This window comes from Podarcis raffonei, chromosome 6 (assembly GCF_027172205.1).
Source record: "Podarcis raffonei isolate rPodRaf1 chromosome 6, rPodRaf1.pri, whole genome shotgun sequence".
Taxonomy (NCBI): domain Eukaryota; kingdom Metazoa; phylum Chordata; class Lepidosauria; order Squamata; family Lacertidae; genus Podarcis; species Podarcis raffonei.
In genome coordinates this window covers 36,858,549-36,875,245 of record NC_070607.1, presented here as the reverse complement: position 1 = coordinate 36,875,245, position 16,697 = coordinate 36,858,549, and the positions used below count along the sequence as shown (strand labels likewise).

General features: G+C 37.6%; 1 protein-coding gene across 15 annotated transcripts in view; it reads left to right on the top strand.

Annotated features, from left to right (window-relative positions):
- Positions 1–16,697, top strand: part of LRRC7 (leucine rich repeat containing 7) — a 169,669-nt gene that overhangs the window by 96,893 nt on the left and 56,079 nt on the right. For 13 of the 15 annotated variants that reach the window (XR_008331018.1, XM_053392072.1, XM_053392085.1 and 10 more), the window contains 4 exons: positions 10,032–10,095; positions 10,783–10,857; positions 13,098–13,242; positions 14,470–14,542. Coding sequence is in view for 14 of the 15 variants with exons in the window: in XM_053392072.1 (XP_053248047.1) it covers positions 10,032–10,095; positions 10,783–10,857; positions 13,098–13,242; positions 14,470–14,542 (357 nt within the window). In the remaining variant the exon portion in view is untranslated. Of the gene's footprint in view, positions 1–935; positions 1,079–10,031; positions 10,096–10,782; positions 10,858–13,097; positions 13,243–14,469; positions 14,543–16,697 lie in introns of those variants that run through there. The other 2 variants (XM_053392082.1, XM_053392084.1) reach the window with 2 other exon arrangements.

The window sequence follows — 16,697 nt, the reverse complement described above, 5'->3', positions numbered from 1 at the left end:
TAAACATGCATTAATAAAGTTAGAGCATGAGTTCAGAGAAAAGGGTGAAAATTAAGGAGGACGTCAACTCTATACCAACTCAATGGTCTTTCCAAGTGGACTTGTATAGGATAGTGCTGTTAATAGAAAGAATGAAATGGTATGGCTATGAGAATATGCAAGTGAATATTCACCTGTTTACTATGCTATTGATACTCATTGTGAAAAAGATAAGGGTCTCAAATAAAATGTAGACACTTCCTGTAGGCGATGGGACAAGCGGAGGAAAATATGCCTAACATGTTTTCACACATTAGACTTGTCTAATAGTAGAATCCCTGTTCTTGTAATGTTTGTATTTAGAACTTATTTGCTTAATATTTCTTTATGATGAAATCTGATATTTAAAGCATTAGGAAGAATTTAAGTTTTTTTTGGGTGGGCATCCCTTTCAGTTTAGATAATAGATTTCACCATGTAAGGGTTCATTCATAAGGAAGATTAGCCACATGTTAATCACATAGTGGTGAATTCACAAAATCAAACATTATATATAAGGGTCTGGGCTAAAAACTAAGATTTTACTTTAGTGCTCTAGGTTACTTTCCTTCATGACTGAATGATATTATACAATATTTGGAAGAACATTTTCACTAAGTTAAGGTATTCAGAAAACATTTCCCTGCAAGGAATACTATTTTTCTCCTTTCTTTGCCCTTGAACTTGGGCCTAAATGACTTAATCAAGCAGGACACACAAAAATATATTTTCATCACTCTCCAAATTAATTTTAAGTTGATTAAGTAAGAAGTGCAGAAAATTTAATTTCAAATTATTTCCTAATGTTATAAGTTAGCGCTCTCTTAAGTGCCATAAGCCATTTGGTAGTTTTAGACACCTCTTCTACTCCAGCAGTTCCATCTTTTGGGCATTGAAATTGATTTTTCTCATCTTAGCATTTGAAGATCCAGAGTGTGCCCCTTGCCCCATCGCCTGGGAGAGTACAATGGCACCAACAGCAGAGGATGTGAAGGCAGCAGCTTTTCGAGCACCTGAAATGGCAGCATCAGGAGCATCAGCACGAATAGACTGTGTTGAGGTAGTTCTCCCACACTATACTATGAAACCAAAACAGTTTGGGGATACTACATGCTGATGAAGGCTGCCTTTTACTATATTGACCTTTATGCAAATGTTTGCTGTGTTTTAGAATTTTCACATTTTCTTTGCATGGTCATGAGAAGAGAATCTGCCCATGCTTGAACTTCTGCTTAGACCTACACTGGGCCAATTCCCAGGAATTTTATCAATTCACAGCCATACATTTTGAAGATCAATATTACCAATTTGTAATGTAGCCAATGCAGCCACTGAAATAATAGTAGTATAATCATTAACAGAACCAACAAATTTAAAGTTGTGTTAGTTTAAATGTAGGAAAACTATAGGTAAGATGTTAAGTTTCTATTAAGGCCTTTAGTCCTGTCACTTAAAATTGCTTCTGAAAATACTTTTTTTCCTCATAGCCAATTAATAACAATCATTAATGACAGAATATCAGAAGGTCTTCAAATTCTTACTTCCAAGTCAGGCACAGGCATGTGTCTGAAAGGACACTTCAGACATTCCGGGGAAGAAGCATGAGTGATTTGTGCTGTTTAATCAAAGGTTTCCAGTCTTATTTGAAGGAAACATAAATGCATATCCTGTTTGCCATAGGGCTGGTGGGGAAATGCATTGTGGCTCTGAATCAGGAGAAGGTACATCTCCCTCAGGGAATATATGCATCTCCTTTCAGTAAGACATGGAAGATGGAGAAAAGAAGCCAAAGTCACTCAAGTTTATTCTCAACACTATTCTAGACTGTCTAAAATAGCTCTGATTTGTGCAGAGACAGAGGGATAAGTCCTTTTGATGTTGTTGTTTTCCAACACAGGAGTGACTTTTAGATGTTTTCCTATATCTCTAAAGTAACTAATGATTTAAGTACGTTGTTGATTTATGTTCTTATGTTTGGATGATCTTCTGTACAGAAACTGCACTATGTTTATAAAATTTTAAATAGGCTCTATTTTTTAGTTTGTATTAGTCATAATGTCTTGATAGAAATTTATATACAGTATTGCAACAGAGATATGATTCATTAGTTGTAGATGTGTTCACATGTATGTTTTTGGTTTTTTTACTGATTGGTGTACATTGGCACCATTTCATTGGCACCATTTGAAGTGTGAGTTCCAATATTGAGAATGTTAGATGTGTATGTGAATATAAAGTGTAGCAGTTTTTATATTTAAAGACAGGAATGGAGTTCATATAGCTATTGCAGTGGGTGCATGTAATTAACATAGAGAACTGTAAGCTGGTTATATGTCAAATGATATGAACAACTTTTATTTTTTTAAATTGAAAAATTCCCAGTAACAAATGGACCCATGTTAAAAAAATTCACAAATAGAAATGACAAGCTAAATCAGGTTTGAACTACCTGTACAATAACTAAATTGTACTAGTCAAAACTGAAATGTGAACAGCATTTCAGATGTCGTCTAAGGGACCTTTTCCACCCGCCTGCAACCCTGCACAATTGCCTCTGTATGTTGGGAAGCAGATCGGAAATGGGATATGACATATTTTCTTCAACTATGCTTCCAGTCCATTACCAGAGAGAAAGTAGCAAGAGGCTGCTCTCAAGAAGGGACTTCAGTTTTATGACATTTTCCCCCAGATAGACACTAACTGTAATATATTCTTGGAATATACAGTCCTTGCCTCTGGCTAAATAGGCCCTTGTGATTTGAGGTGCCTCTCCAGAGAATGGTTATACCTGAGAATTAAATGTACGTACTAAAATGATAAAGTGTGAACGCAGCAAATGGATGCTTAAAATATCTGCATCATTCAGGTGCACTAAACCAGAGAGCCAAGATTCTCTGCAATTTCCTGGGCAGGATTCAGCTAACAAGTCTCTCTAGTAAAAGCAAGTATAAGGGTGCCTGCTAGCACACTGGGGCTTCCTCCCTATTGCACACCCTTTCATTGAAATTTGCTGGAGAGGGAGGCCAGGAGAACCCCAGAACAGCACACAGGGGAGAAGAGGAGATTGTTCAATCCAGCAAGTTGAAAAGCTTGAGCTGATGGGATGATTGCCATAGTGCTACATAGAATTCCTCCCCCTGTCAAGTATAAACTAATTGGCAAATCAATGTCTGATGTTGTGTAATTTGTTTAGTGGCTATCACATGGGAGATGAAACTGATGAGCTTCAAGGTGAAATGTGAAGAAGCTCCTTGTCGGTTTTACCTTTAGCAATTGTTCTATTGCATACATCTTCATCAAAAATAATAATTTTGATATCACTTTATTATGGTGTTGGATCAAACTGCAAATCAAATATGTCATTTGTAGTGTACCATTAAAGTGAGACTATTTTCACTAATTTAAAGAATGCCTGGTATATAACTTTGTAACATGTTTATTTTTCCATATGGATATTTTGATGCTTGTGCCATCTTATACTAATGAGTACATAAGATCTATTGACTTAAATAGCTCAAGATTAATATATAAGGCATATATAAGGATTCCAAAAATATTCTGTTGCAGGCTCTGTTGCATTTTTATTGAATTCTGTTGTGATTATTGTGTTTTGGAAAACCAGTAAGTTTCTAACAATGGATCACTCTTTCATATGTGTGATATTCCGGGGGGGGGGGGGAGGGGATGTGTTCCAATCATTGAATTGTGGGAAGCAATCTGCTTTCTCTGTGACCTCCTTTTAAATTTATTATAATTATAAGTTTCTCTTAGTATCTGTGCAGTCACACATATATGGGATCCACACTTCCAAATACATCATTTTTAAAAAATCTAGAACTAGACATGCCATCACCCACGCCACTGTTTGGTGCGCATTCTCAAGGGTATGTGGCTCCTGCCTTCCCAATTATTTTCTTTTCTACATGTACAGCTGCAATATAATGAAAAGATTTCTCCTGCTATTTCTTCATCCTCACATGGCAAAATAAATAGATGATTGCCACTTCTCTTCTTGTGATTTTATTTTGTATTTATTCTCTTTTTACATTGTGTGTTTTAATTTGGTTTGGTTTACTCATATGTCTTTTGGCATCTCTCTCAACATTTTTGCTGGGTGGCTCTAAAGCTGGCTTTTCTTGCAAAGTTGCCCCATAAAGTGGTCCTTGGGCTGAATAAGGTTCCCCAGCTCTGCTTTATCAGGTCTAAGAAAAGAATTGAGAATTCCTCTTCGAGCATCCTTCACCTTACTTGGTCATTGGTGAAACTTACATATTGCATCTCATACTGCACATACAGATAATGGAGGTAGGAGACAGGCTATCATAGACAGTAAATTGTGTTCCATAGTGGCACTGTCATTGTGCATTGCCAGCTACATGGTGTGCATATCTCAATATCAACATTCTTTGTGGGACAAGGCATCCTCCTTTTCTGGTTATCTTCCAAACAATGGAGGTGAACACGTCTCAGTTTTGTAACAGGAAGCAAACAGCAAACCCACACTCCTGACTGTATGTCAGAAACATTGACAAAAGCATCCATGGACATGCTTAGGTGCACTTCTCTGGACTGACATAGGATGCTAGAACTATGATTCAAAACTTACCATGGCTTAGGCCTTTTTTTGGAAAAGGCAGTTGATGCCTTGGATAGAGGACAAAAACTCTGCAAGACAGCTTGTGATATGGATTTGACAACACAATAGTATACAAGTTTTGCTTTGGTCAAGGTTTGCTTTGGCACAGGACCTCTTCCAGTCATCCTACCTCCCTAGCTACAGAGGCTTCCCAGCAGACCTCTTTGTACTTTGAAAAGCTTCTCAGTTGGGAAGTCATTCAAGGGACATAAAACATCAGACTCTTCCAGATAGCAGCTTTGACTTTCTCTTCATCATTTTTCTCTTCATCATTTTGCCAGTGTTTAGCAAGAAGCTAAGGGTGTTTTTTTGGTTGTTTGGTCTTCCCTCATTACTGACCAGTGGCTGCTTACCCTAGTGTTTGACTTTCTTCCTCAAGACAGAGTCTTTCACTTTATCCCCACCTCTCCTCCTTTAGAGGTATTGATACTCATCTAAATGGCAGCAGTGGAACAAGTACCCAGACATCAAAGATTGTACTAAATGTTCTTAGGGGAGATGGGGAATCTCTGTCTGAAATTTCAAGAGGTAGGTACATTCATTTGACATTCCTTCCTTGCATTCATTGATCCATTGCATCCCCTGAAATGTGTGCAGAGGAGGGTGAAGGGTCTGGAAACCAAGCCTTCTGAGGAGCAGTTGAGGGAGCTGGGTATGTTTAGCCCATGGATAAGAGAATTCTGAGAGATATGATAGCCATCTTAAAATATTTGAAGGGCTGTTACATGGAAGATGAGCAAGCTTGACTACTCCAACTTTAGACCAATTGGCCAACTATCTTGCCACAATGCTGAGTCTTCTTGACATCTTGGAACTCTGTGTAAATGTGAGGAAATCCTGTTCAGTATTAATGCACGGGCCTGAATTCATCAGAGAACTTTCCATCAACATACATTCTTATCTTTAGCATGGAAGAGAAAGAATATTCTTCTGTTTTCAACTATGGCTGACCATAGTACTGAACAGCTTGCAGTCCAAATTCAGTTTTTCAGTTATTTTGCTTCAACTCAGGGCTAACCCATTTGCTTTGAGCTTCTTACCACTTTTGATTATGGCACTTAATATTTAAGCTGCCTTTCCTGGTTACTATTGCTTCAGCTCAAAGGGTTACTACATCAGCTTTCTATGTTCATCTGGTACTACATCCAGAATGGATGCTCCTCTGGAAGGGCTGTACTGAACCCAGAGCTTTCTAGGCAGCTCCCCAGCCTTTGGTAAGTTAGTTTGCTATTCATATAGCCTGCTTTTGCTCACTTTTTTTGTATAGCCGCTGCACGCAGTCCATTAGGAATTGAGCAGGAAAGTGGGGGCCATGCCCTTTTGAGTGTGCACACACTGGGGTAAGCAGCCTGCCAAAACACTAACCAAGTTCAAGAAATCTGAAAAACAAGTCTGCACAGGCACATAACCTGTATGTCTTTGCACAGATCACTCATTGAAGAACTACAGTTACAGATAAGCAAACTTTCTGAGCACCTCCTGGCTTTGTGTGTGCTTATGTGTTAATGTCAATTTTTAACAAACTCTTTGCCTCCTAATATCCTTCTCTACCTGATGTGGGATTATTCTTCTTGGGTTGAAATCAAGATACATTACATCTTCCTGATCCACTGAGCTTGAAACTCTTTCAAAAATGGAAATAAGATTAGGCTGGTATGACTTGTTTTTGAGAAAGATGTGCGAGTTCTTAGTAATCATAGCATCCTTTTTTGAGTGTACACCTTTCCTTGCATCAGTGTCAAGCTGACTAGTTGGTAGTTGCCTGGGTTTCCCCCTTTTTATACTTGGGGACCACATTTGCCTGCCTCCCGTCCCCAGGGACCTCACCTATTCTCAAGGAATTCTCAAAGATTATAGACAGAGGCTCTGATATTACATCTGCAAATTCCTTTAGTATCGTCAGATGTATTTCATCAGACCTCGGAGATTTGAATTCATTTAAAGTAGCTAGGTGTTCCCTTACTGCCTCTTCTCTTTTCTTGGACTGAAGCTCCCTCTCTGCATGATTTATTAGATTATCACCAGGTTGGGCACTGTTTTCTTGTTATTTTCACGCTTTGTCATCACTACTGCTGCCAACATCTCACCATTCAACAGTATCAGTTACAGAAAGGTAGCCGTGTTGGTCTGCCATAGTCAAAACAAAAATTTTTTTTCCTTCCAGTAGCACCTTAAAGACCAACTAAGTTAGTTCTTGGTATGAGCTTTCGTGTTTCAGTGTATCTGAAGAAGTGTGCATGCACACGAAAGCTCATACCAAGAACTAACTTAGTTGGTCTTTAAGGTGCTACTGGAAGGGAAAAAAAAAATTCATTCAACAGTATGTTATTTCTTCTACACACATAAGTATGAGAGAAACTTTCAGCTTTCAACTTTCAAGTTTCAACTCTCTTGAAACTTTCAAGTTTCAAGAGAAACTTTCAACTTTCAGGAAGTTACTTTCAGCAACTTCCACATTGCTTTCTGCCTCCAGCAGAAGCCAGCTGTCATAGAATGAGTGCTGTGAACTATCCCCACACCTGTGCAATTGTGATCATCTTCCCATGAAGTCTTGAGATCCCTGAATCCATACATATGCATGCTCATTACTTCCTCTTCTATGGCACTGATTCTATATCCCATTTCAAAGAGCAAGGCCAGCATTTGGTTGCATTAGTATAGTGGTAGTTATTACTTAAATGCATGCCTTATGTAAGGCTGTTCCATAGTGTTCCTGAATTTCTATAACATAAAAATGGTTAGAAGGTTCAAAAGGTTGTAAGCCGAGGGGAAAGCAGTTACCAAACCATTTTGCAATTATAAATGACAAATGGAGTATAAACCCCAGATTAATTATTTAAGGCAAAGAAATGCCTAGCTCAAGCCATGCTACCATTGAATTTAAGTCTCAACTTGACAGCAACACACAAGGCTTTCAAAATAATGAAACGAAATGGCAGAAGTAGAAAGAGAAATAGCACTCGTATAACAAATTTCAGTTGATATATTGCAGGCACAAATCCAAAATTGTTAATAATGAAGCATTCAGGTTTTATTCATTCTGTAGGTTATAACAGAGGAAGCTGAGAAGATACTTGGAGAAATTTGACTGACAGTTTGCTTGTCACTTGCCTGCCCCTCATGCTTAGCTAAGGCTAGCCATAAGATTCTTGTTGGTCTGTTTTTAGCTGTGGTAATTGTCTCAGAGAAGGAACTTAACATTTAAGGAGCAGAACTTTATTTATTTTTCTAAGCTTTCAAAGAAATAAAAAATATTGTTCTGTGCTGTCGCTTGAACAATGGAAAGTTCAAGACTCTTCTTTACAGCATCAGTTTCCTTTTTGAAGAAGGTACCCAAGAGGCATATTATATTTTTGTTTTCTGTTTGTTATTTACAATTATGGGCAGATTATACATTACTCTGGAAATGTACTTGGGCAAGCAGAACTGGATTCATTAAATGTATCAGTCTTATATAAAAAAACAGTACCCTTGAAACTCAAAAATGTTTTTCCCCCTCAAGCCAGTCATTGTCCGTTAATTAGTATCCTTTATTATTGATGAAACTATTACTAAACAAAAGAGAGTATGGCTCACAAATTCCTTCATGATTTATTTTTAGTATTCACTAAGGGGGAAGTATTAACGCTGCAACATCTGCACTATTTATAAATACTGAATAATTTGCAAAATACGTTTTCAAAATATAATGACTATATAAGTTGAGTACAGAGGGATCAATGTGATATCATAGCTAACAATAGATTTTTCAACTCATTAAGGATGAAACTAAATTTGGGGGCGACCCATAAATGCAATGTTCCAAAAAAAAAAAAGCGCTAATCCTGTGAAAATGTATTTTATAACGTGTAGCTTATTCCTTTAAGGGAGGCATACATCTACAATGCTTGGTTAATAAGAAATATAAACAAACTGAGATTACCCAGTCAAACCCGATTAGTAAATTTTTAGATGGTTGCTTACAGACAAGCATTTGTTGTGGGATTGTTATCACTCACACATGCAAATTTTTCACAGCACTCATATGAAACTTGCTAATTGGCAAACCAATGTCTGATGTTGTGTAATTCGTTTAGTGGCCATCACATGAGAGATGAAACTGATGAGCTTCAAGGTGAAATGTGAAGAAGCTCCTTGTAGGTTTTACCTTTAGCAATTGTTCTATTGCATACGTCTTCATCAAAAATAATAATTTTGATATCACTTTATTCTGGTGTTGCATCAAACTGCTACCAGCTTTCTGGTGTTTTTATGCTTTTATTGTCTGTGTAGTGTGCATGACATTGCTTATAAACTTTGGGTAGTTTAATGCTAGGTACTTGGGTTTAATTGGCTTATCATTGTTATCTTTAATGAATGCCTGACTTCTTGTTGTTGTTTTCATGTTACCTGACAGTTGCTTGACTGGCTGGGTCAAAGCAATATGTGAAATTGTGCCTCTCCGCCTCTTTACTCCAAATCACACAGTGCCAGGCCACTGAAGGGTGGTGACAAAGATAACTTTCACTTGGCAGAATTCTTTTTATAAGAATGCCATGCTGGATCAGACCAAAGGCCCATCTAGTCCAGCATCCTATTTTCACATAGGCCAAAAAGATGAGAAACTTGCAAAGAGAGCCTGAGTACAACATCCTTCTCTACTCTTAGGATTTCCACCAAGTAGTAATAGAACATGGCCTTTATAGGACTCTTAAATAAAAGCTAATATACAGTTCATTTGAGAAACTTATTCCATTTGCAGATGTTTTGCAACATGCACTCTGATCCAGCATTTCCTTGTAAGTGCTGGAGCTAGATTGTGCATATGAAACCTCCTACCCACAAGGGCTTTCCATCTTCAGAACTGAATCTTCCATTTAAATAAATTGGGACCATCCTGTATGCCTTGGAGTGCTAATCAGGCTCCTAACTGTAACTATGGAGACTTCTTGCTTACGTTATGTAAGTAAGTTGGTAGTTATACAATATTTAGAAGACATCTGAAGACAGCCCTCTATAAGTTTTTAATGTTTGATGTTTCATTGTGTTCTTATATCTGTTGGAAGCCGCCAAAGCGGCTGGAACAGTCACATGGGTGGGGTACAAATAAATAATAAGAATATTAAAACTGATTAAAATCAGCTTTAGGGAGATCCATTTATCATAGTTTATTGTAGACGTTGCTGTTCATATATTGAAATAAAAATGAATTGCTTCATTAATTATAAACAATGTGACAAAAATGTTTGTTGTCCTGTCTAATATGTTCTTTATTCTATCCAATATGCACTGTCGACCTCTAAAATTTAATGTAACAGCACATGCAACCTTTGCCACTGTGTATAGTATAATTGCAGTAAAATCGTAACATTACTGTATTATCTTTTGTTTTTTACAGGTCAATGCACAAACTGACACAGCTAGAGAGGCTTGACATAGGCAATAATGAATTTTCTGAGTTGGTAAGAAAAACCTGTTTTAAAAAGCATAACAAAACATGTATGTTCAGTAGTGTTAAGTATATCAATGCAATTTTCCTCAATTCCCACTATGAGAATCCTGCTGCATGCAGAAACAAGTAACTCTACTATTTTGCTTTCCATACATGTAAAAGCTGCATAGGATCCTGCTTTGCATTGCTAATAAAAGGAATTCATGATGAAATAATTTATGTCCACAGACAGGGATAATAATGAGGGTGTACAAATAGTAAGTCTCTTATTTATGGCACATGATACTCTGGATTGTGTGACATTATGGGGAAGGGTTGATAGATATGTAGGATCTTGCTTCAGAGACCAGCAGCATCACAGAAGCTGTGAGAATAAAAGCCTTAACTCCTAATACCTGGCAGTTCAGAGTTTCTGAAATACTAAATCAGCCATTGCATCTCTGTGCTGCTTCTTCTCAGTGTTAGTTGATCCATCCTGGTAGATGGATTTAGACCAAACCACACTCAGAAATGTGACTTGTAATATTTAACATAATCATCACTTATAAGTACAACCTTAAAGAAAATGATGAAGTAATCAGATTAAAGAACTATAGTTCTATTCTGATTTTGTTTGCAAAAGGTAATCACTTGGAAATAATCAAAATATCATTTGGTTTGCATAAATGTTATATTTATAAAATATACTTTCTTACAGCCTGAGGTTCTGGAACAAGTTCAAAATCTAAAGGAATTATGGATGGACAATAATTCACTTCAAACACTGCCTGGGGTATGGATATTGTATACATTCATGTGTTGTTTAGTTTCATTTCTTGTTAACATAGGGAGATGCAACACTGAACATGTTTTTGGACAAGGATACTAACATAATGTTGCATAGTAGTGTGTAAATTATAAACTTAAATTTATTTGTTCTGACACTACACAACTCTGCAAAATTTCATCTACGTATATATTTCTGTTATATTGAAACATATTTGAAAGATGTTATTTCTTTAACAGGTGATGGGTTTTCAATTGATCTAAGTAGCATAAGGCTTTCAGAGAGCCTTATTGCTGCTTATATATGAACAAATTTTTAAAAATATTTCTGTAGCATGCCTCATGGATTTCACTACTGAAGGATGTCTAGCTAACAAAGCATCTGCTAATCTGACTCTCATTGCTGCTATTTCTGAACAACTAGATCTGATACAAATAACTTAGATACCATATAATAATATTTCTAATCATTCTTCTGTGTGGAACAAGAGAATACACTCCAGCAGCTTGTGAGACACCATCTCAACAAGAGATGAATGCTGCTTATAGACATGCTAGTTGCAGATCACACACATCTAGAGTGGTTTTGGGGATGACAGCCAGATGAGTATATGGTAACTTCTGGGTTCATATGGTAACGCAGGATCATGATGTCTAAAGGGTGAAGTTGTTCTAGGAAACAGTACAGTGAGAATGTGTAGCCCCCTTGGTTCTCTGGTCCTAAGTAAAGCGCACACACACACACACACACACACACACACACACTGGGGGCCCTGCCCCCTGGACTCATGGTTTATCTCTATTTTGCCTCCTCTTGTAATAGTTTTTCCTATCTTCAGCTGTCAGTTTATTGAGTTTGGCATGAAATAAATCCCTATAGTGTGAATCCAGCAGCACCTAACCCCAGAAGAAAGGCACTTCTGCTTATGTCCATTCTCCCCTTGAGCTTCAGCCCCCTCCCCAACATATCCAGTGCTGTTCTGGAGGGGCCCCTTTTTTGTAAGCTGAAGCAGGAAGAAGGAAATAGGGAAGCTATAATCTGTGAATGGAACTCTGATCTGTGTTCTTAGGCTCCAACTCAATGATTTTAAGGGAATTTTAATATAAGAATTCTAGTTCAAGCACACAGAGTAAATCATCTTAAGGCAAATTTCTGTGCTGTGACTTGAACAGAGGGTAGTGTTTTCTGTACAGCTTTTGCCTAGCCTATAGCATGTAGAAGTCCATTTAAATACTACAGTATATGCTACAAAAATGCCTTTGGGTAACAACATTGCTACTTCAGCTCAATATAAGAGCACTCTAGTTCAATTGGCAATGTGATTTAGTGCTTGTAGAACTTTTTCAAACCCTTTAAATGTATTTATACATATCCAAAGTAAGTGCTGGATTCTGTTTCACATATTCATATCTGTTTGATGATTAGCAGTGTCAGAGTCGACAGCGCTTACCATCTGTTGTGTAGTGCTCAGGTAATTCCAATCCAACAACTGAAATTCATAAAAGGATCACGTGCAGGAATGGTGCAATTTAGTAAAGGCTCCGTATGCAACATCCTTATTTTCTGCATTAAGACACTGAAATATTCTTACACTTAAGAACTATTCAGATGTATCTTTATAAATAGCACTAATGATTTTCACTGATATTTTGAGAGCCGCCTAAAGTCTGTGAAATAGGTGAGACAAGTATCTGAGTTGCCTTTAAGGGCAGCTCTATGTAGAGCACATTGCAATAATCCAATCTGGAAGTTATGGGGTTGAGAAATATTGGGGATGAGGGGTCTGTGTGTCTTCCATATCCATTCTAGACACCCCTTTCGGTTTGTTAGCTCACTGCTCTGAACTCACCTTTATTGGTTAAGCAAAGGTAGTAGGGTGAATTGGAATATGGGAGGGATGTGTAGGCCTTCCAATTCCTTGCAACAATCTGTGCCACAGACTCTGTGGATGCACTTAAACCAAAAATTGCTCTGTTAGGATCTTATCTTGTGTGAGTCATTGGGAAGAATCAAACCTCACCATTTAAGTAGTGATCATTGTTTCAGTATCTTTAGCTACAAGTTTAGAACAGTGGTTTTTCTAGTGTACTTGACCAATGAAACATCAGACCAGATCACTTTTGCTTCTGTAATCACCATTACCTATCTGTTAACTTTAATTTCTAAATATTATTGCTGTTAACCATTGGTGCTTGCTACGAAATGTAAATCTAACCAACAACCTATTCTTATGTGATGTCATCAAGCCTATAGGAAGGTTAAAGCAGCTGGTGTACTTGGATATGTCAAAAAATAGGATAGAAAGTATAGATATGGACATATCAGGATGTGAAGCCCTGGAAGATCTACTGTTGTCATCCAACATGCTACAACAACTGCCAGATTCTATAGGTAAAGAAAGAAATGTTGGCTAAATGTGTGGTTATGTGTGAGAGGTTGTTGCTAAGAAAATGGGTTTTTGTTAATAGATGCTGGTTTGGATTCAAGGATCCGTTTCTTCTGAATCAAGATTAAGATTTATCTGCCTCCCCTATCATTCATTATCCTGTAATTATTATTAGCAACTTTATCTCTAAAATAACATACTGTTTTTATGTTAAGAGTTAAGAATTATATGAAGAATACAGGTATAACATTTTGAAGTTTTACTTCATAATATAGAAAAGTGTTCCTGATCACATTGCCTTGCATCACAGTTTTATGTGTAGAAACTCATCTTTGAATATGAGGTGCAATTATTTTTTAATGCTAGAATATGTCCACAGGTGCATTTTTAACTATAATACATGTGTTAGGGAGGTGTGTCTGTAATTTAGCTTCCTGCTATGAAGAAATACTCTGGAATGGCTTTTCCCACATTACATAAAATTCATGTCCTCAGGCACAAGTGTGAAACTTCATGTGCAAAAATACAAAATAGCAACCCACTGTTAAACTGCATGACTTGTATCAAGTGCTAGTTCTACTCAGAGTAGACCCACTGAAATTAATGAACATGGCTGACTTGGGCATATTAATTTTAGTGGTTTATATTCAACTAAATTGTTGCACGAGGAAAAGCCAGTGCAAGGATTCATGCTAGCACAATAAGAATTTCCCCCTCTCCCCCCTATCTTACACCACCACCAAATCTAGTCTGGAGGGGTTAGAACCCCCCAGAATAGATTTAGGGGGCTTTGTGGGGAGGAGAGGGGAAAAAGTTCCATGGCACCAATAAAATCCTTGTTGCTGATGGAGTCTTAGCTACCAATGCAATAGGTCTACGAAGAGTAGAACTTAGTTAAATTCAACCCTGTGGTTTTTGCAATTAGAAGATACTGTGTTTGCAAATTTAGGGATCACATGAGGAAAATATGTTTGAAACAGCTGCGTAGCCAGCTCTGGAAGAGGATTCTTTTGAACTGACCGGGAATCCTTTATTTCAAAAATACTATTCATTATTCCATTTATTTTGTTACTTCTGCTGAAACTGGCCTCAGAATAGGCACTATGACCGCTAGTATTGAGAGCTGAAAAAGGGGTGTACTTCACAGTAAAAAAAATAATTATAGGGGGGAAATATGCTGTTTTCAATATCTAACACATCTCTGTCTCTCTGTCTCTCTCTTTCTCTTTCAGGGCTCTTGAAAAGGCTTACAACTCTAAAAGTAGATGACAATCAACTCACAATTCTCCCCAATGCCATTGGAAAGTAAGTGGTGGAATTTTATAGATTTGATGTATTTAGCAATAAGATTGTTTTCAAGACAAATGTGTATTTTCTGTCTAAGGAGGAAATGGACGCTTACCCCTTCCTGGGTGGGCACCTGTTGCGGTCTCTCATGCTTGGCCGCCATATGTCCAGGTGGCCGTTAGGGGGAGTTCCCTCTGGCAACCTAGACATCTGGCTTGAGTTCCCGCTGGCTGCTGCATCTGAAATGGGCCAATCAGTGGCCTCCCATGGGGTGTGTGCCTCGCCAACTGGTAGCACATTGGCTGTACATGTGCCCTCACAGCTGGTGAGTCATAAAAGCTGGGGGCACTGAGGAAATAGCTTTTAGCTTATACCAGGATGTTGTCTTGCCTGAGTTTTATCTGAACATCTCAGAATGATCTTTCCACATCCTGCACATCCATCATGGCCTTCTACATTGATAGGACAGCTGTGTTTCAACATGATCCTTTTCTTTCCCATGTGTTCTGAGGGCTCTAGAAAGACTCTCCCTATGTTGACTCAGGTCCTCTCATGTTGTTTTCTGTAAGCTATAAATTTTGCTATGGACTGGCATAGCTCCCAGTACCAATGGGAGTCCACATCTGCTTTTACAAGAGCCACGGCCTTTCAAAGAGTATTTCCAGCTTCTTTTGCAGGCATAATTGTTTGTCAGGCATAATGCTATGGATATTTAAGCTTGGGCAGGTACCTCTTTTTGATGGGCTGTGTTGAGCTCAGTAATTACTAGTCAGTACTTGCCCCACCTTGGGGTAAATTAGCTTGCTATTCTACCATGTGTGAAACTGCACAAAGACCTCAAAGAAAAGCAGGTTGTTTGCCTGCAACTTTAGTTCCTGTGGTCATATGTTCACTCAAACAACCCACCCTTTTTCACACCTGCTGTCACTCAAGTGTTTCCTTAAATAATTGCCATCCGTTAGTATCTGAGATGGAATGTAGGAACTACACCCCTTGAACATGTGCTTTGGGCAGATTTCCTGCCAAAATGTTTATCAGAAGGTTTCAGACTTCGCACAGGTACAGAACTCCATGTATGTGCCTGCACAAATGACTACTCAAGGAGCTACAGTTTAAGATAAGCAACCTGTTTTTCTTTAAGTATCATTGATTTCGTTTGAAGAACTGAGCACATGCTTAACTCTCTTCTGTTAAGATCGATGGGAATTACAAGTGCTTAACTTGAGCTGTGCTATGTTCATGGTGTTCTTTTCTGTTATACAAAATTTTGAAATGCTTTCCAAACACAATGCCTGCTTTTTGTGGGACATGTGGGGGATAACTTCACAGCCTACTCCTTACAGCTTCATTGCCTTGTGTAGTGAGAAATAAACAGACAAGGGCATAACAGCAGCTACATGTTCTGGTAAATAAACTGTTACTTTCTTGATCTAGTTCCATTGCAGCATAGGGAAGGAATCACTGTAGCACTCTTAAACCTTAACTCTGCTCCTTAATTGTAAAGTTGGATCAGCTTTTTAAATTGAAAGTGTAAAAATAATATAAAATTCAAAGACTATAATATAAAATTCAAAGACTATCAAGATTCTTTTAAATTTCCCTTGCTAAGTGGAGTTACAGAATAATTTTAACAACTAAGTATAAAACAATAAGTGTTTTGTAGAATCATATTTATTTATAAATAATAGCTTTGGTAGCATTTTCCAGATGTTTAGCAAGAGCTTGATGAGCGGTAATAAAAAACAGATACATAAATTACTACTTTATTGAGATGATAGCTTTGGCAGACAGTGTTTTGTTCTATTTTTATCATTTGTTTAGCTGATGAGAGTTTTGTGAGAACTCCAGTAAATGTATGTTGCATCATGTAAAGTGTCATATATGAATTTTTTTTATATGATTCAGTTTGGACTGTGCAGAAATTGTTGCAAGAAGAACCTTGCTTTTCAGTGATGTGCAAGTTAAAATGTTAAAGATTGTTGTTGTTGTTTGATTTAAATTTGCAATGGAAATTTTTCCATAAGGTTTCTCTTTTATGAAATGATTATTTAAATTCACAGAAGGATGGGACAATTTAAATAATGGGGTGGGGGAGGTCTCAATGAGTCACAGGTGCAAGCTCATGAGTGCCACCATCCACAACTGTCTTCCACACATTTGCAAACCAGTTTTT